Below are 21,038 nucleotides of genomic sequence, written 5' to 3'. Positions count from 1 at the left end.
GTATATGAGGACCCTGCTCTGAGTCTGAAGCTTGCTTCATTAGTTTCAGTAAAGCCATCACTTCAGAACAAGACATGCTGCAAAGAGGAAAATGACAACACATGCACTGAGATTGATTTCTGTTTTAATAAGAGCAAAATGCAAGCAGACACTTTAAACCATGTGTAAATCTCTCCGAACAAGAACTCCTGGAGCTCATTGAAGTTGATCTCAAGAGGTGTTTTGTGTACTGCTTGTTTGACTGCATGGCTCTGTTTTTGCATACTCTGCAGCCTTTTAAATCTGAAAGGCCAGTGAACATGGAGAACCTCCCCGTCAACAACAATAATGGACAGTCGTATGGCTACACGCTGTATGAGACGGCCATCACCAGTGGAGGAACTTTTAACTCAAAGAACAACATCAGAGACAGAGCACTGGTGAGAACAGTCGATCCAATAAATTCACTATCTTACATTTTACACTTGTTTATTAGAGCACTTGTGCAGAGGAATCTGCAGTCATACTTGGTAGAGTGATTAGTGTTCTAGTAGATTTTCATCCTAGTTGAAGTAATAGTTTTATTTTGCAGTTCTTCATATGAGTGTGCTTTCTGCACATTTGCTTTTAATGTGTGACATATAGCCCCTTGTGTCCCCCCCCCCCATTTTTCTAGGTTTTTGTGGACAAACATTTTGTTGGTGTTTTGGACTATACTGTGCAAGAAATTGTACTACCTGATGGGAAGGTACTAAGCTTTTGTGTCCTGTATATATTGTAGATCCAGTGTGCTGTTTGAAAGAGATAAAGTTTTAAATATTTAACAACCTGCAGCATGTGAAAGCTTCAGGGGATGCTGAAAGATGTTTTTTTTTCGACAGCAAAGTGCAAGTGTGAAGCCAGCCGCAAATCTTCCAAGTGTTTATTTTGAAAAAGAAATGGACAAAATCTGCAGCCTTTCTTAGAATGAACTTACTTAAAATTTCATAAGAACTGCCCTGTTTACTTTATTTTTCAGTTTTTTTGTAAACTACTGCAGTTTCCTTGAATCCAGCTCATGTTTTATATATCTTTTTATGCTCAAGGGAAGCAGAACTCTGAGTTTGCTGGTGGAGAACTGTGGAAGGGTGAATTATGGGACAACTCTAGATGAGCAACGCAAAGGTACAAACATATTTAAAAGCTAATATTCAAGTGAAAGCAGAATATTTGCCAGAAAATAATTAACTGCACATCACAGTCTAAAGAAACTGAAAACTGCATTGACTCAAATTTGCAGGTCTCGTTGGCGATGTTGAGTTAAATTCGCACATCCTGCAAGGCTTCATTATTCACAGCCTGGATATGAAGCCAGGCTTTGTAAACAGGTTTGTGTCTTTTAATTACCCATTTCTCCTCATATTTTGGTTTCTTTATTGCTACACCTGCTACATTTTATTCATCACTGCACATTTTGTCTCCACATTTAGTCTCCAATTGATTACAACAAGATGGCAAAACTCTGATAATAAAACACATTCCAAAATCCATTTTTGTTTACAGGTGCAACCAGATATTTAAATACAACCCCAGCTCCAACAAAATTGGAACATTGTGTAAAATGGAAATAAAAGCAGAATACAATGATTTGCAAATCCAATTTAAGCTATATTCAGTTGAATACATTACAAAGACAAGATATTTAATTTTCATACTGATAAACATTATTGTTTTTTGCAAATATTCACTCATTTTGAGTTTGATGCTTGCATCACGTTCTAAAAAGTCTGGAACAGGGGCAACAAAACACTGGGAAAGTTGAGGAATGCTGAAAGAAAACCTGTTTGGAACATTCCACAGGTGAACAGTGTTGGAATTATGATTATCGATTAATTAATATTTATCAAGAATTATAATTAACAATCATAATTTGACAACATTTATTTCTCAACCAAAATCCTCATTTATGAATTGAAGACCAGGGATGTCTTCTGGTGTTGTAATTGTGGCTCAACGCCTTTGATAATTACAACCGTTAAATACTCGGTAATAATTGATAACTATTACCAGAGATGTCACTGTTTAATCAACCGTTTCTACCAAAACGTGGGGAACTTTTAACCTTATTTTGACTGACGAATTACTCTTGCACAAAATAAACACAAAACGCCATCTCTTTATCTATGTGAATATTTATTAAATCACAGCCTGATACAATTCGTTCTTCCGATTTAATAATCTTCACCTAATCAAACATGCAAAGTTCTACACAAAAAGGGGGTAAAATATCTAACTAAACAAAATAAAGCAAAACAGCAGTGAGTGTGTATGGAATCAACCAGCAGTTATGGCCAAAGTGATAATATGACAAGGGAATATGGTGTTGAACGAAGCTTTGGGAGCGCAGCCCGCCAGAAAGTGTGGCTCAGTAAAATGCACAGTCATAAAACATCCCCCAACTCTGGGCGGGAGTGAGCACACAAAGAGTTATAAAACTTTTGGCAGCAAGCAGTAAAGTTGAAGACAAAGAAAATGGTGAATTTCACCATGAGGTTATTATAACAGCTCAGTTTCACAGCGCACCTGCGCGCAGGTGTTCGCGTGGTTCAGACACACTTGCGAGACACGGCGGTCTCCGAAAGTACCAGTAAGTTTCAAAACAATGGCATACATATACAAATCAGAACACATTAGACTCTAAATGGCGACTCTAATCGCACTCAAATTTCCTACTCTATTCTGCCCATGCTATCCTTAATAATGAAATAAAGGAAAAATAAAAAAAGATAGGTTTTACTTTGTTGGAGTCTTCCTTCTGAGCAGAGGGAGAGAGGAGGAAGGTGAAAGTTGGAAGTTAATGTGCGTCCACAGTTAACTTCAGGAAGAGCGGTCAATCTTCGTCCTTTGTCCTCCTTGGCAAAAAGGAAAAATATGATCTGACCGTCAGCAGTCGACTAGAACCAAGCAAGGAGGGAATGTTGCGTCTCCTTGAAACTCCGTGGTTTTGGTTACGTGTTAAACTCACGTCTTCGATCGGCAAAGTGAAATTTCTGGCCTTCTCATTCCAGAAACCTCGTTCATGAATTTTTTGTTGGCCAATGAAGGAGAATAAATGAAATCCACAATTTCTCCAGAAATTGATGTGCTTCAGTTGCTGGTCCGCGGTACAAAATGGCCGATGACGTTGGAAAGGCATAGTGGCGTCCAGCAACGTGCAAATGGTCCAATATTCAGCAAACAAGTGGTCCAACAAAAGGTTAATAGGGAAACAGGTGAGTGTCATGATTGGATATCAAAGGTGCATCCCCAAAAGGCTCATTTTTTCAAAAGCAAGGACGGGGTGAGGTTCACCACATTGTGAACAACTGCATCAGCGAATAATCCAAGAGTTAAAGAACATTTCTCAGCGTACAATTGCAAGGAATTTAGGGATTTCATCATTTACAGTCCATAATATCATCAAAAGATTCAGGGAATCTGGAGAAATCTCTGGACGTAAACACCATGGCTAAAAACCAACATTGAATGCCCGTGACTTTTGATCTGTCAGGAGGCACTGCATTAAAAATGAATCATTTTGTAACGGATATTACCACGTGGGCTTAGGAACACCTTGGAAAACCATGGTCAGTTAACACAGGTCGTCTCTACATCTACTAGTGAAAGCTCAATCTCTACCCTGCAAAGTGAATGCCATATATCGACAACACCCAAGAAATGCAGCCAGCTTCTCTTGGCCCGAACTCATCTGAGATGGAAGGACACAAAGCTGAAAGTATGCTGTGGTCTGACATGTCCACATTTCAAATTGTTTTTGGAAATCACGAACGTTGTGTCCCCCAGGCCAAAGAAGAAAAGGACTATACGGATTGTTATCAGATCAAAAAGTTTAAAGCCAGCATCTGTGGCGGTATTGTTAGTGCCTATGGCATGGGTAACTTGTATGTCTACGAAAGCACCATTAATGCTGAAAGGTACATTCAGGTTTTGGAGCAACATATCCTGCTATTTAAGCAATGTCTTTTTCAGGGAAGTCCCTGCTTATTTCAGCAAGACAATGCCAAGCCACATTCTGCACTTGTTTCAACAGCGTGGCTTTGTAGTAAAAGAGCATGGGTACTAGACTGGCCTGCCTGCAGTCCAGACCTGTCTCTCATTGAAAATGTGTGGCACATTATGAAGTGCAAAAAATAACAAAAATATAGGGCACTATTGCTGCTAGAAACATCTTTAAAAAAAACTTTATCAATTTGTTTCCTTACTGTGATGTAACACAGTGGTAAACATGCTCGTGCCCAAGCTTTGTTGGAATGTGTTGCAAGCATCAAATTCAAAATGAGTGCATATTTGCAAATAAACATTAAAGTTTATTAGTTTGAACATTAAATATCTTGTCTTTGTTGTATATTTAACTGCATATAGGTTGGACTGGATTTGCAAATCATTGTACTGTGTTTTATTTACCTTTTACTCAAGAACCCAACTTCATTGGAATTGTGGTTGTAAATTGTACAAAAAAACCCCAAATCAAACAACTTCTGTTTAGGGCCAATGAGGACTATCAGAATTACATCTATTTGCTAAATGCCAGAATAGTGTGAGGTTTTTTTTTAGATAGTTTGTTACTTTCTTCAGTCAGAAGTTTATATGCAGTAAGATTATAATGCTTTAAACAATTGTTCAAAGCCCACATGATGATATCTTGGCAATGTACATTTCTGATGGGTTAAATCACAACATTTGAGTTACCTGGGGGCAAACCTGTTGCTGTGTTTCAAGGCCCCTCAGACACACTGCATCCTTATGTGACATCATGATGAAAAAAAAAAAGAAATCAAGCCAGACATCAGGAAGATGACTGAAACAATTATATGCAACCATAAACACTATGGCACTGTGCAGCCATCATACTGTTTAGATATTTTCTTGGCAATACCAAGTTCCCGGTTTTTTAACGTTTGAACTGCCAATTCAGATTCTGACTGATTCAATTTTCTTTCCTAAGGATTGTGACACATAAAATATTTAAAAAATACATTGCAGGTTCTTCAATAAAGGTAGAAGTTTTGCATCAAACTGAAAACGAATGAAATGGTAGATTCCCACATCTGCATGAAACTTGTGTGCCTGGCTTTTTTTATTTGTTGCTTGATGCGATTATAGACTGAATATGATGGGAGTTCGTTTTGGATGCATTTTAGGAAACGGATAGAAAATCATATTTTTGATCTGCTGATTACCAATCAGAGCCGATTAAGGGTAAATTGAATAATTTTATCCCCTGGTTGATTTATTGCTACATTTTCGAATGTAATAAACACATGCGAATGAAATACAACATGTCAATTGATGTATAATTGTACAGCCTTGTTTTTCCATTTTTGTAACCTTGCAAAAGTGACGGGCTTGTCATCATTAAGTCGTAAGACGGATCCTGCTTATGCTGTTGTTTAATCTCAGTTGCCAATCACGGGTAATTCATATCTAACAAATGATGAAAAAGAAACAAGTATCACTGCATGGAGCACATTCTCACAACAGAATGCAGAGAGATAGTGGAGAGTGTGCCGGCACGAAACATCTCACGGTGGAACTCAAGCTGCAATATAGTGGTCCCTGCAGAGGATAGGGAGGGGACCTGAATGTGTCATTGGAGCATCCCTGCCAACAGTGTAGGAAGAATTATAGAGCTGATGCAGGAACAGGGATTTCTCACACCCTCTCTGTGAACCTTTTGTACATTATTGCACATATTTAATATATTTTAGACTGATTATGTTTCACTTTGTTGTGTACAAAAGTTCATTTATTGTTTTTTACCATATAGAATAGCATAATTGTTTTTCATACTTAACTGTACAGCTATGTCAGATTTTCAAGACACATTAAAATGACAAACCCAAGATGAAGTAATGGAAACTGGTAAAACAAAAATGGCAATAAAAGTAAACTTTTTAACTTTAATATCTGCTTTAATATTCAAAGCAAGATTTCAAAAATTTGGATTAACAGCTCATCTGTTGTTGCTTTATCAAACAGTATCTGAGGGTGGTTTGTTGGACGATCCTTTTAGAGTCATCCAGGGAATATGTGAACATGTTCCTCCCTCAGATGTTGTCTTCAGACTGGTATATGGAGAGCACTTTTGTTTTATCATTTGAGCACTCCCACAAGAATTTGGAGGGTATCATAAGGGAGCACTTCTGCCATGTGAATATGTTATTTCCTGTTTTTTTGCCCTGCAAGCCAGGCCTTATAAAGGCACTCCCTAAAGCACATGTCTGGTTAATTTACATTTAAGCTAAATATATGTTTGTTTAGCCACACAGGTTCTAAATATGTCTTTTTCTGCAGTTGTTGAGAATGTCAGGGAGCTATTCACATCTCACAACAATCATTACACCTAGTAATATTAATATTTAGAAACATTAGAGTTGAACCTTTTAGGTGTATTTTGCAGGAATAATTGCACCACAAGGCTCAAGTCTTATTCCGTCATTATTGTTTCAGTATTGCAATAACACATTGCTCCTCTATACATTACCACACCATTCACATGAGTATTTTGTTACCTCAGAATGTTTAATTTAATATTGCTTGGATAATAATAACAATAATCACAATATGTTTTTTTCCTAAATTGTGTATTTAAAGCTAGTAGAACAGTCTGCTACTGCATAGATGTGTGTGTGTGTGTGTGTCAGTATCATTCTAAAAATGTCAAGGTTTGAAGCCCCTTATAATCAAACACTAGAAATTTCTACCTGAGGAAAAACTGTTGAATTTCCATTATGACAGCCTATTGAATTTGCTTAGAGGCGAGACATAATCTATAGTGTTTGTGAATAGGAATACTTTCCCTGCCATCCATTCCAAAACTTTCATTTGGCATTCACCACAGGTCAATAAATATTCTATTAAATGACAGAATATCCGACTGCCTCACAACCAACCGTATAATACTAAAAATTGTCAAATTATTTAGGCATATTTGCAAGAGAATACACCAAAACATGCAAACATTTTCCCCTCTACAGGCTTCAGAGTTCAAGCCACTGGGTGTCTATGCAGCGGCGACCCTCCTTTCCGGCCTTTTTCAAGGCCAAACTTTACGTGAACAGCTCTCCTAAAGACACCTTCATCAAACTTCCTGTAAGTAGGGGCTTGGAGACAAAAATATAACTGGTCAAAACCTACCAGAAAGTCTTGTTTTTATTTCCTTGTCTCAGCCCAAAAAGGAGCAGTAAGTAGCAGAACCTACTTAGTTGAACAGTCAGATACATGTTTGAAACGGTACAGAACACTCAATTGCTGTCTTCTTCATATCTACATGGATATATACTGTATGTTAGTATGTTAGCATATAAAGATTTGCCTCCACTAGAAAAAGACTGGATTACAATTCAGTCCTGTGATGTTGTATTTCATTACTACATTTAGAATCTAGAGAAATGTTAGAGTTACCTTGCTGAGTTCATTTACATAAAAATCTTGCTTTACTCTTTAAGGGATTTCGGAGACTTCACACAAATTGGTTCTGATGTTTCACTTTTAGAAACATAATCTCTCATGGGTTCTAAAATACCTGCAATGTTTCTTTGAATGTAAGATTGGTTAGTAGTAGCTCAGAAAGAAAAAAACAAAGTATGTGAGACATAATAAAGAAAAACCTTTGGACTGTTGTTGTCTGGCATTCTGATTTGTAACCTCTGTTCACAGGGATGGACCAAAGGGGTTGTGTTTATAAATGGCAGGAATTTGGGGCGATACTGGTCCATAGGACCGCAGCAAACTCTTTATGTCCCAGGGCCCTGGCTTCACAGAGGTGACAACCAGGTACTGTGTCTAATTTACACCCACATACTACATTATATGTAGCAAGTTATGAAAAAAGTATGTTTGTCTTATTAGTTTCATACTTGACAGTTTACACAGTTTCCAGCCCTTCCATGTATGTTGGGGATCAAAAAGTTTATTTTACTGTTTAATTTCTCATAAATGCCTTCAGCATCTGGTACTGTTTCCCAGTGTTTGCCCTTCTTCTCTTATAATACTTTTTTGAGAGTGTGCATGCATTAACAGTAAACCACCCACTTTCATTGTCCTTTCATGACCCTGGCTGAGCTGCTTTTCCCTATGCTGTCTTAGGTCATGGTGTTCGAAGAGCAGGAAGCAGATGGTAAAGTCCAGTTTACCAGCAGCCCTGACTACGGCATGACTGTTGATGTCCAGTGAGGATAAGAGGACAGTAGAGGGTGCATCAGCTAAGCAGATATGACTGCTGTTGGCCATGTTTACATGGATCTGGACTGCCTGCCCTGATTAGCAGCGCTCAGGTGTCAAGAAGACTTTGAATTGACTTTCCTATTTTGTCTCCTTAATCATATTCATGGCATATTGTTGAATATTCCTTAAACTATTTTACCTTTATCTTACATAAATGCTCACAAAGACTGAGTGAAAATTATTCTGATTATATTTAATTTATAGGTACCATTCACTCTTTGTTGAAAACAAATATATATAAATTCTGGTTTGACCTTTGCTTGTAACCAAGGCCAGGGAAGCTTGTGAGCAGTGTATTTCTCTCCAGCCCTTCCTGCCTCTTCCTCTGATGATGCTTTGAAAGCCTCTGCAGAGAAATCAAGGTTACAGAATCGCTTTGAAGATCATCTTTTGTTAACCTTTCACCAGGATATTTGTTTCGTCAAATATTGTTGCTGCAGTTGTTTAAGGCTAAAAGGCCCTTTAGATATCTAGCTGATTCACACCTTATTGACTACTTTACAGTGCTTTGCAAAATTATTCATACCCCTGAAGCTTTTTTACTTTTTACAACCGCAATTTTCAATGTATTTTGTTGGGATATTATTTGATAACAGTAGTGCATAGTAGTTGTAAAGTAGAAGAAAACAAATAATGCTTTTTCAAGACAGTTTTTTTTTTTACCAATAATGATGTGAAATGTGTCATGTATTTGTATTCAACCACTCTGAGTCAATACTTTGTAGCTGCAAAACCTTATAGGGTAAGTTATTAAATTGTAAAGTTAATTTAGAGACTGAATATTTTGCCTGTTCTTTGTAAAATAGCTCAGGCAGGTTGGATGGATACATCTGCATACGTCAGTTTTCAAGTCTTACCTCAGATATTCAATTGGATTTAGATCCTGACTTTGACTATGCCATCCTAATGCATAAATATTTTTTTTTAACCATCACCTTGTCCTGTATTTATCTTCAATCATTTTCACATTAATTTAGATCAAATCCTCTGTCCCTGCGAAAGATAATCTCCACAGCATAGTGTAGCCAGTGCTTCACCTGTAAGGGGTCCTGTGTCCTGGGCGATGTGAAGTATTAGTTTCTCCCCAACAAACAAAGCAATTTGAATCTAGGTCAGAAAGTAAAAGTTTTGACTCGTCTCACTAAACAGATGTTTGCTTTGGCCCCTACAAGGTTTATGGCAAACTGCAAACACATATGGCTTTGTGTGCCTTATAAGTCTAATAGTTGTACTGTAGACATATTGTCCCACCTGAGCTGTGGCTCTTGGGGACACCATGGGCCTCTTAAAAGCTTCTCTGATCAATACTCTCCTTCGCCAGGCCAGTCGGTTTAGAACAGGATGGGCCAATTCTTAGCTGGTTTGTAGTTGTGTCATACTCTTGCCATTTTGAAATGACAGATTGAACAGAGCTCTGTGAGATGTCCAAAGCTAGTAATAAGATTTTATAAGCTGCTTTAACTCTGCTTTAAACTTCTCCACAACTTTATTCCTGTTCTGTCTGCCTTCTTCCTTGGTCTTCATGATGCTGTTTGTTCATTAATGTTCTCTAACAAACCACTGAGGCCTTCAACAGCTGGATTTTTCTTTCACTTCACAAATGTGCACAGTGTCAGTCTATCACATAAAATCCCAGTAAAAAATGTGGAAGTTTGTGGTTGTAATAGGACAAAATATGGAAAAGGTTCAAAAGTAATGAATATATTTGGAATCCACTCTTATTACCTATAGCATATTTTATATTTGCATTGAGCAAAGAAATGCAAAAAAAAGTAACATTTTAGTTATTAATATGTAATAAAAAGCAAAAACCTAGATGACACAATTCAGATCTGCTATCTTGGTGTTGTACAAAACCACAGTTCATACTATCAAATGACGGTCAATGTGCCTTTATTTTGGTAATCCTTTTCAAACCTGCATCCCAAAGGGATCGACTCCTGAAACAGAAATACATACAGTGTGGTTAAAAAAAAAAACAAATCATCCTCTGGAAACAACACTCTGGGCTACAGAAGGTTCTTCTCAGTTATTTATTTCTCTTGATTCAACTAACATTTTTCTGAGAGAGCTGCTGTGACAAATAAACAACCTTAAGAATCACATGCATAAAAGTGAATGAGAACGAATGATGACAGTGGAGATGATAAAAGGACTATGTTTAAAGTGTATTGTGCCTTAGAGATGTCAGTGTTTGATGTGGGAATGCTGGTTAGGTAAACTATTGCTTTATGCAGTGTCTGTTTAAAAAAAGATTATATGAAGAGATTTTGCAACATCGTGTTCGAGGCAAAGCCCTTTGAATTGTTCTGCTGCTCTAGGACACAACACACACAATTACATCACATAATTGTATTCAACCAGCCCGACCACATGCCGATCGGTACACTGCAGTACCATTAGTCAGCCTGCACCTTGACAAAAGCAACATTCAGAAAGAACAGTATTTAGTGTCCCCTGAAAGGTATACAGGTTGGGAGAAACGTAGAACCACTTGTTGTTATTTTGTATAGATTCTCTGCACGTCAGACTACGAAAATTGTTTTTAGTGTCAAATATTCTAGGTGGATTCTTTCATTAGGCATGTTCTACTCAGGTAGAACATGCCTAACAGTGCCCCGTCCTGTTACCGATCTACATAATAATCCATGTATGCTGTGTGTGAGCATGCTTTTCTAGAGAGCAGCTGGATAAAAAACATCAACTGCTGTGATTTTTAATTGCACATCCAAACTTGAAATAAATATATAAATAAATATATAAAATTTTGACACTCAATAAATAACTGGAGGGTGGCTGGTGATCTTCATGGCTAATACCTGTGCGGTGTAGCATCATGCGGTCAATGAAAGCAGCCCATTGCAGTTAGAGATACAGCCATTTTTCTGCATGAATGTCTAATCAGTACCAAGTAAAATGGATAATAACCTGGATTCTCTGACTAAGCTTAAGTATAACATCTTGGTAATATTTTTTTATTGTGCAGCAGTTAAAATTGCATTCTGTCTTATAGGTTAGGGGGCTGCACAGATGGAGTCAGGCAATAGCACCGAGGCTCAGTGTTTAAATTATCTCCAGCTTCTGCAGTGGGACAGCGATAGATAAGGACCACCACTGGGTATTGCAGATGGATGATCTGTCAAGCTGAGGAGAGATTCCATTATATTATGAGGTGTGAAATAACTTTGTAAAAATGATCAGCTATACTGCATGATTACTATTGATGTCTATCGTTACGGCTGCAGATAGTCTCCTTGGTGGTCCAGTTAATGTTCAACATGAAGCTACATAAAAATGCATCAGATACCACAAGCTGTACTAAAGATACTGGGTCCACATTGCAACCAGACAAAAAAAAAGGTTTATTTTTGTTGTGCTTTTCATTTTGCCTACAGTGACTTCAGAGCTGAATGTACACCTAAAATGTACATATATCACATTTTCAGGGCCATGCATTAATGTTTATGCTTTTTAAAAAAATGTTTTGGACTCAGTATCTGATGCTGCTTTAATTATTATTAATTTTTATACGTAGTTAATGACATTTAACCAATATCTGATCCAAACTCATTATGCCCAGACAATATAAAGTATTAATTAAGCGAAACCCTTGTTTACCTGAAAGAATGTAAATGATAGTGAACATCAGGATTTAGACTATAGAGGGTCAAAAGTGCCACCAAATAAATAAATAAATAAATAAATACAGACGTTTAACAGTGCTTACCCGAAAGGAGTCATAATTGTCAAAATAAAAAGGAGCATTTTGGTAATTATGAAAAATGTATTCAAAAATATTCATATAATTTATCCATTTGAAATTTTGTTCCATATTTCATGTGCTGCAGTGTATTGTAGGAGCTGAATTGTCACAGTGGTTACCAATCAGACTTTAGTGGTGGATTGATTTTATTTAGCCAAAGACCATTTTTGATGAGTAGCGACATTTATTTTATTATTTTTATGTTTATATGCTTTTCTGTCTGTTAGTAGAGCCCCATTTTGAATATCTGTCATTCCCTCCTGGCCCCATTTTAAAATGTTACCAGGATCCCATATTTAGGCTAGAAAAATTAGAACAGGTGCAGTATTTCAAAATCACTGACACAACATTTAGCAAGGGCTTCAAAAGCATGTATACTGAATCAGATCAATCTATTGATAAATAGCTAACAATTGATAACATGAACTTCCAGAGGTATATATAAGGTTGTTTAACAAAAAAAAAAATAAGAAGCATAATTAGAAAAAAAAATTTATTTCAGCCATTTCAAACTCCTGAAATCCTATTACCCCAAAAACATTAGAGACTCTTATCTGGCCACTGCTTAAAAAAGCTCTCAAACATCAACCCTATTTCTGGTGGTGTTGCTGTAGCATTTATCCTGGCAAAGTTGTAACCTAAGAATAATCAAATGCTCAACACATATGCAAAAGATAAAGGTTCTGCTATGATGGTATTATCCTGTTTAATGTGTAAAAGTTGTTCCCACATGTTTTTAATCTATTTTCTCCTGTGAGAGATCTTTTGTTTATGTTCAAAAATGCTAGTCTGAAAGTCATGCACTTAAATGAGGAAATTCATCATGATTTGTAGGAATGAGATGAATATCTAACCAAGGAGAGCCCACATGTTAGCCTGAATAATTCCCTACAGGACAAACCAGTCATCTTCAACATCCCCGCCAGCTCCTTCCCCGGACTGATGGGCAAGCTGACAGATAAACAAAACTTATGTTGCACTTCAGCACAAAATCACATGTTTTATTAATTATGTATTTAACAAGGTATTATTTCTTTCCATTTCAAACGAATTAATTTCAATATGGCACTTTTGAGCCTCTGTAGGACTCAATATTTGTGAATCTGATCTTGAATTAAAGGTTCTTGTTTTCGAAGGTGCCACAAACTAAACGTTCTCTTAATAAAATCTCAGACATTCCACCAGTCCTCCTTTAAGATGAATGTAGACAGTAACTGAGCTTTGTTGTGTTTCAGTTTCAAGAATTTAATAGTTTTGCATTTACACATAAGTACAATGATTCCAGTGCATTTATCAAAATGTTCCCTGTGTCCTTTGATTTTTCTCATTTTGTTTAATATGTATAAACCCTGCCTCAAAAGAAAAGCCCCAAAGGCCCATTTAAGTGCTAAAAGGAGTGATAAATATTTGATTTTTATGTTTCTCCGTTTTAAAACCCAGGTTGAGTTTCTCTGTAAGTGTATGGATGGCTTGCTGTAGATGTATGAGTTTTAAAGATGATGTAAAATTGACAATGACAACCCAACAGTAAATGAAGGCATGAGTCCGTACAGTTGAACTAACAGATCAAAATGTTCATAGAACCCCTAAACTAGTTAAATTAAATTACAGCAAACATTTGGAGTTATTAGAAGAACATTCCTTCCTTGCTGTGAGTGAACAACATTTTTTTTAAATCCAGCACTGATGATGTGTACCACATCCTGAAGCTCCTTTTGTGTGCAATGTGCAGATCCTGGTCCATTTGTCTCAGATCCTTTGCTTTTTTATTCGAAGATGAAGGATAGTTTTTTTTAAACCTGCTTGTTTTTGTCCAATCTGCTGGCTATATGCTTGTCATATTGTGCTGTCTTTACCCCCCTCAGAGAAGGTGCAGGTCATTTCCGTCCATGTTAATCTCGACAGTTATCCGTCTCCTTTGCTCTTCAGCAGCACTCGAAGAACGGCTGCTGCTTCTATCTCTGCTGTGCTTTGATATGATATATTTGACATGTTTTTGGTCCACCTTTGAAAAATGTCAGATTTTTTACCGCTGTCATACTCCTTCATTTTCTTTCCTTAGGATTAAGACTTCAGTACTGGTTGCAGTTCTGTAAAAACTTGACTGCTTCCCCCCACTATAGATGCAAGGCCAACCACCTGCAATACAAAACAATAAGGATTGGCTGAGAAGGCGTATTAAAGTTCAACCTAACTCCATTACCCCTTTACAGAGAGAAGCTGATGTAATTGCACCTTAATAAAATGCTATTAAAATTGCAACACACTATCAAAAATGATCAAAATGCATGTTCTTTTTTATGTTGCTGATGTGCTGTGAAGGAGTGTTTACCCCTTTATGAGACGGTTTTCTGTTTTTTACTTTTTTGTCACATTTAAATGTTTCAGATTATCAAAATTACAAAAAGCTGAGTTGAATTTCACTAGCCACACACAGGCCTGATTACTGCCTGTACAATCAAGAGAATCACTTAAATAGAACCTGTCTGACACCATGAAGTAGGCTAAAATATCTAAAAAAGGAACACAATCTTAAGTTTAGTCATTGATATCTATTAGTCTAAAAGCGCTTTGAGTGCCTTGTTGCTGAAAAGCGCTATATAAATAAACTTGACTTGACTTAAAAAAAGTTACAAAGCCATTTCTGAGACTTTGGGCTTACAGAGAGCCACAGTGACAGCCATCTTCCACAACTGAAGAAACAAATACTTGACATACTGTACTTGCTGAGGTTATCTGTGTCTGATATTGAAATCTGATTCAATTCAATGATAGAAACATTAAGATGTGACCAAAAAATAACAGATGAAATCTTTAAGGGGGGGAGTACTTTTTTGGGGACTGATGAGACAAAGTGATAATAATCCCACCAGTAGATTCATTACATGAGCTCAATATTTACCAGAGTTTAAGGAAGGTACAATCAAATCTCCATGTTTGGATCCGTGAATCCTTTCTTCCCCTCGTTTACAAGGATGGGTTTCTCTGTTCTTGTGTGCCAAACGAGTATCTAGTAAAAAGCAGCATGGAAACACAAACAGCAGAAACATTAGTAAAATGCTGTTCCCTTAATGCACTCATTCAGCCTCATGTTCTTCAAATACAGACAATTCTGGAAACAGCTCCAGCCTGTGGTTCACCAACACAAGGCCCATCTATGTGTGAAGAGCTACTTGAGCGTGAACCCTGCATTAGAGCAGAGGGAAAGGAGGAAAAGAGTTTTCTTATAAATTTAGCACAGCCTTTTTTCATCTCGTCCTCTTCTGACCACAGAATAATTGCTTCCTTCAAGTGATTGACAGTTCTAAATTATTTATTGTACAAAGTTTTCCCTTTGTTGCAGTGCTACTGTTCTCCCCAGTTCTTCTCTATACGTTTTTGTGCCATTACATCATCTAAAGTGTTTATGCTGGCTTGCTTTTGCCCTAGAGGAAAAAACATACACTAGAGGCGGGGGGAACAAACTCAAAGTGTCAAGCTCATTTCCCTCTTCTCTCCTTTGTGTCGGTACCCTTCCTCCTTTCATCTCGCCTTGGCAGCAGTCATGAAATATGCATGAGCCATGCCAGGAGCCCACTCCCACTCTGCTCAGGTGTAGTGGCGAGGAGGGTTACAGTGGCGCTCGCATCTGAAATGGAAGATTATAAGAAAAACAGATGCACATACACGACTTAATCCCCCCCACCCCAACTCCATCTTTACCATCCCTTTTGTCCATCTCCTACACTCATCTGTAATCAGTGTGACGTCTCTGCCTCCTTCACTGAGTCCAATTTAGTTCCGTGAGCAGTTTTCTAAATCCCCTCTTTTCATTTAGGGCTGTGAATGGCAGGAGGGGAGCAGGATAAAAACCTGGCTGACAGTTCGTCCTTTTCCTTCCCCTTCCCCTTCTTTTATTTTCTTCTCCCCTCCATCTTTGTGTGTGTATGGGTGCTTGTAATGAGGATAGGCCTCTAGTTGACTCCTCTTTGCCCAGAGAGAAGCTTACCAAGGTGACCCAGACCAACAGCCACACCAACCACTCTTGGTGCATCCGCAGAGCTTATGAGAATAAAGTTGGCTGTGTTTTAAATATAATTACAAGAAATTTTTTTTTTAACAATTTAATCTTATTAAAACCGAGTTTAATGGAATTTCTCTAAAGAAATTAAAATGAATCTCTTGTCAAGTGTAAGTTCAGGTGTACTGGACTACTGGCAGACTCAATACGAGACAGAAAGGTTTGATTTTTGCTTGTTGAGTGACAAATTAAAAATTAGGATTTCTAAAACAAGCAAAGGTTATGTTATATAGGGATGTAAATCAAACCTCTCATTTTAAATCAGCAATCATGTCAGCCTAATGTGTCTGCTTTGGAAAATAGGTTATTTGAAGAAATTCTGTACCAATAGTACCATATGATCTCATATGTATCATTTATTTCCATAAAATGTCAACTTTCTTAATTCATTTAAAATTATTTCAGAACTCTTTGGGAAAACTGCAAAACTCACATACAAACATCATATTGCACCATTGCAATTAGGCTGTATTGAGGTTAAATTGTCAGCCTTATTTTTAACAATCATCATGTTGTTATTTGTGTGTTTGAGGAAAGCTTGTGCTTCCTCTTTAAAGCTGAAAGAAGCTACTCAATAACTCAAGTTGAAAATATATATATATATATATATATATATATATTTATTTTTATTATGCGCATCATCAAAAAGGCCACAAACAGAAATTTTCTGTTGAAAAACAGAATTTTAAAAACTAAAATTTAGCCTTGCAAAATTCTCCTATTTTAATAATGAGAATCACACACATATTTATAGTGTCCTCTCTTGCTGCAAGAAAAGTGTATTTTGGCATCATACACTGCTATTCCTTTAGTTAAATTAATTAATTTTGAAGGATAACTTTCAGGAAAAAAAGCCTGGAAAATGTGTTTTTCAAATAGAAAAACACATTTTAGGACTCTTAGATCATAATTTTTGAATTCTCACTCTTTGAAAGACTGGGCTAAGTGTTAGACTCCAAATGTTCAACATTTTTTTTCTATTAATGTTCCCTACCATATTAAATCATGTTTTTTGTTAGTTTATTTTAAATAGTCTGAAAAAGTCTTAAGCTTAATACAAGTATTTATCCTGTATGTGTCATTGGTCATGGTTAACAATGAATCATTATCAAATTGTAATGACACTGGTGGCATGCAAGCTTCTACATTTACTTCTTCAGAATTTGCTAAAACTAGATGTAGCAATCTGTGCTGGGGACACCGAGGGAGTTGAAGAGTGGGCGATTTTTCATGGGACATGAACTGAGGGAGTCGCACAACAGCGTTATGACGTCAGTAGCCGCCGGTACCATCAACAAAGCATGGCTGATAGAAAGCGCAAGACCAGCGGCTGGAATACATCGTCACTACTCTACTTTCTATGGCCAAACTTGAGAAAAGCTGGACAAAAACACATTCCTCATACTCTGTGTCGCTGACGGATTGAGTTACGTGCACAGGTGAACACAAGCTCCTGACAGCGGAGAGAAAAACATGCCGCTAAAACCTAGAAAGCAGGCAATGATACCTGCGGTTTTAAAAAGCGCCAAATTTAGTTTTGATGGCTGCACTTCCTTTCCTGCAAGTAGCAGCAGGGCTAACTCTCCTACTCGTGGTACATATGGCGAAGGTACTGTAGAAGTACACAAAATAGCCCAAGTGTTTCATGCCTTGCCACCGACACGCAGCTAAAGTCCGGTCACCACCGAATAAAAGGTTTTGACTTGGCTTGGTTGTCGGAGGTGAAATTATCCCCCTGGATCTATAAGACTGAGCTTGGTAATTAAATACCTACAGATAGAGAAAAGAAAGAAAGGTGGAAAGATAGATATAGACACAATTCATAAATACAGTAGGTAGAAAATAAACATTTCAGAGTTGTTTTTTTCTTTTCCCTAAGAATGTTCAGTCGAATATGTAGACAGCTTAAACAGGCTGCAGTCAGAGGAAACATGGGCCCAGCCATTAATACATTCTTCTGAGTGTGTGTATGTACTGACCTGGTTAAGCACAAGCTTTTTGTCAAGGCTGAAGAGAATTTTTGTCAGCCTCAGATCTACGGCCACAACTCCTGCATTCAGCACCGTTAGCACACCTGCATTCGTTAGCGACTCGTCTGCAGCCATCAACATGGCTGGGTTTTAATTTGTGCATTACACTGCGTAGTCAGTTAAGGGTTTTAATGTTGAAGAAATGTTTGAAACAACTGAGATGTTTCAATACAAACACCTGGATGTTGTTTTGATATATTCACTCAGTGAATGACACTTTTACTTGTTTTTACATTTCTATTTTCTGCAGATTTAAATCTACATTCACCCACCTTCAAAATTAGATGAATGTTTTATGTTAAAGAAAGCAGTGAACATAAGAAGTAAAATAGGAAAAATAAAGGGATCCCAACTTATAAACACAGTGAAGCCAAATAGCTGAACATTCATGATCACAGAAACAAAATGATGTTACCTTAGTGCAGTTGGCAGCTTTAGGCTCCAGGTCACTGAGTGTTACAAGTTCTCGGAGCAAACTACTCTCCTGGTAGCCTCCCTTTACTCCACGGAGCTTAAAGTATGCCTGTGGCTTGGAGAGGATGAGCTTCAGGTTGATGGCAAAGCCAGCCATGTCGATGGCAAAGGGCCGGTGGGGGTCAAACACTGCCTTCCAGCCATAGACCTTTCCAGCTGCATTTACCTTGGGGGACTCGTAGCGCAGGCCGCCCACAAAGGCCACAGGCCACACCGAAACTTTCCGAGTCGATCTCATCTAGCCGGAGGAGAAAGGAAATTAGAAAAGTAAGGGAGATAGACAGAGAGCAAATTAGCGATCTGAAGGAGCACACATGACAAAGTGACAGTAGTTTAGCCTCAGCCAGCAGCACTGCAGCAGAGCATAGACAGAGATGAGTCATTCTGAAAGATGGTGAATATTGACTGTGTTGCTGTACCAGTGCAGCTGACACACTGTTCCGGGTGCTGCCCTACAATAAGATAATGAGGCGCAGCCAACTTAAAAGGGAGTAAACACGGGCAGAGCTAGGAGGCTTTAAAGGAGCTGAGCTATTAGAGAAAATGGCCCTGCCTTCTGGTTGGCTGAAAAGATTCTTTAAGGTAGAGCGGCACCATCCTCCTTTTTTCCTCCCTTTATGTCCTTTAATCTTCTACGATCAAACTGTTTTGCCGCCCTCTCGTTTGTTGCTCCGTGGGTCTTTGCCATACTCACAAAAAGCTGTGGCTATATTGAAAGGTGCATTTTTATAATGAGGGACAAAGAGGATTTAGAAATTGCAGAGGCATTTAGTCAAACTCAATCCAGCAGAAATAATGATGCCTCTCAAGTGCTTCGGATGCAGTGCCTGCCTTTTACATTTCCGCTGAGTGATCAGGTCAGGTGATTTAGGGGGACCAGAGTCTGAACATTATGAAGCAGCAGCAAACTTTGGAAGATTTGTGGATGTGAGCTCCAGGGTAAAACAACTAGATGAGTCTGTTTTAGTAAGCTCTTGGTGGTAATGATGACACTAAAGAAGTACTGGGTTTGTATGTGTGTCTATGTGTATGGTTAGGCCAAAACATTCTATACCATTGGTCACATTTTCCATCCAATATTCTCTCTCATCACACTTCTAGTATTTTTTGTCTCCAGCGTCCTTTGTTAGCTACGCACAGGATGAACGTTCTTTGGCAGCGAGTAAATCCGTCTATCGTCTGGCTACACAGTCACCTGCTGATTTACTCTTGCAGATATGTATATGGCTTCTAACAAGAGGAAACAACAAATCAGGCCCCTTGCAGGCAGTGTCAAGAGGTTTGTCACTCTACCCTCAACACTGGAAATGTGAAAATGAGTGTTCTGCCTGCTTCTTCTGGAGGGAATACCAGCCGGAGTGAAACGACACAAATCCCCTCTTCTGCTGGCAGCCAAGCAAATGAAAATGCAACCAAGTTTCCCCAGCCTCATTCATGTGAATATGATGGGTTTGTACACAGTTTCTACTGTGGTATTGCTCCAGTTTTGCGAATTCATTCCAGCCTCGGGAATTAAGATCAGTTTCCTGCTCCAATTTGTGAGGGGCCTGCAGAGATGCAGTTCTGTTCTTTGGTTGAAAAGACACATAAAAAACAAATGTTCTCATCGATTGTTCACTCCTTAAGGATGCTTAGGAAAAAATGAAAACTTCCATATACAGGTCCTTCTCAAAATATTAGCATATTGTGATAAAGTTCATTATTTTCCATAATGTCATGATGAAAATTTAACATTCATATATTTTAGATTCATTGCACACTAACTGAAATATTTCAGGTCTTTTATTGTCTTAATACGGATGATTTTGGCATACAGCTCATGAAAACCCAAAATTCCTATCTCACACAATTAGCATATTTCATCCGACCAATAAAAGAAAAGTGTTTTTAATGCAAAAAACGTCAACCTTCAAATAATCATGTACAGTTATGCACTCAATACTTGGTCGGGAATCTTTTGGCAGAAATGACTGCTTCAATGCGGCGTGGCATGGAGGCAATCAGCCTGTGGCACTGGTGAGGTCTTATGGAGGCCCAGGATGCTTCGATAGCGGCCTTTAGCTCATCCAGAGTGTTGGGTCTTGAGTCTCTCAACGTTCTCTTCACAATATCCCACAGATTCTCTATGGGGTTCAGGTCAGGAGAGTTGGCAGGCCAATTGAGCACAGTGATACCATGGTCAGTAAACCATTTACCAGTGGTTTTGGCACTGTGAGCAGGTGCCAGGTCGTGCTGAAAAATGAAATCTTCATCTCCATAAAGCTTTTCAGCAGATGGAAGCATGAAGTGCTCCACAATCTCCTCATAGCTAGCTGCATTGACCCTGCCCTTGATAAAACACAGAGGACCAACACCAGCAGCTGACACGGCACCCCAGACCATCACTGACTGTGGGTACTTGACACTGGACTTCTGGCATTTTGGCATTTCCTTCTCCCCAGTCTTCCTCCAGACTCTGGCACCTTGA

At 38.1% G+C, this 21,038-nt stretch overlaps 2 protein-coding genes across 4 annotated transcripts in view; one reads left to right on the top strand and one right to left on the bottom strand.

Annotated features, from left to right (window-relative positions):
* Positions 1 to 9,017, top strand: part of LOC124883499 (beta-galactosidase-1-like protein 2) — a 56,237-nt gene extending 47,220 nt beyond the window's left edge. The window contains exons 13-19 of the mRNA XM_047390608.1: positions 273 to 419; positions 656 to 727; positions 1,065 to 1,143; positions 1,259 to 1,346; positions 6,996 to 7,110; positions 7,678 to 7,794; positions 8,107 to 9,017. Coding sequence (XP_047246564.1) covers positions 273 to 419; positions 656 to 727; positions 1,065 to 1,143; positions 1,259 to 1,346; positions 6,996 to 7,110; positions 7,678 to 7,794; positions 8,107 to 8,193 — 705 coding nt within the window. The 3' untranslated portion in view covers positions 8,194 to 9,017. The remainder of the gene's footprint in view (positions 1 to 272; positions 420 to 655; positions 728 to 1,064; positions 1,144 to 1,258; positions 1,347 to 6,995; positions 7,111 to 7,677; positions 7,795 to 8,106) is intronic.
* Positions 9,018 to 10,120: 1,103 nt separating this feature from the next.
* The window catches only part of b3gat1a (beta-1,3-glucuronyltransferase 1 (glucuronosyltransferase P) a), a 139,589-nt gene continuing 128,671 nt past the window's right edge, over positions 10,121 to 21,038 (bottom strand). For all 3 annotated transcript variants that reach the window (XM_047390609.1, XM_047390611.1, XM_047390610.1), the window contains 3 exons: positions 18,513 to 18,809; positions 14,910 to 15,017; positions 10,121 to 14,146 (listed from right to left, as the gene is read on the bottom strand). In XM_047390609.1, the coding sequence (XP_047246565.1) occupies positions 14,931 to 15,017; positions 18,513 to 18,809 (384 nt within the window). In that variant the 3' untranslated portion in view covers positions 10,121 to 14,146; positions 14,910 to 14,930. The remainder of the gene's footprint in view (positions 14,147 to 14,909; positions 15,018 to 18,512; positions 18,810 to 21,038) is intronic.

Source organism: Girardinichthys multiradiatus, chromosome 18 (genome assembly GCF_021462225.1).
Source record: "Girardinichthys multiradiatus isolate DD_20200921_A chromosome 18, DD_fGirMul_XY1, whole genome shotgun sequence".
In the NCBI taxonomy this organism is placed as follows: Eukaryota; Metazoa; Chordata; class Actinopteri; order Cyprinodontiformes; family Goodeidae; genus Girardinichthys; species Girardinichthys multiradiatus.
Note: the sequence above shows the minus strand (reverse complement) of the source record. Positions and strands in the feature narration are given on the sequence as shown.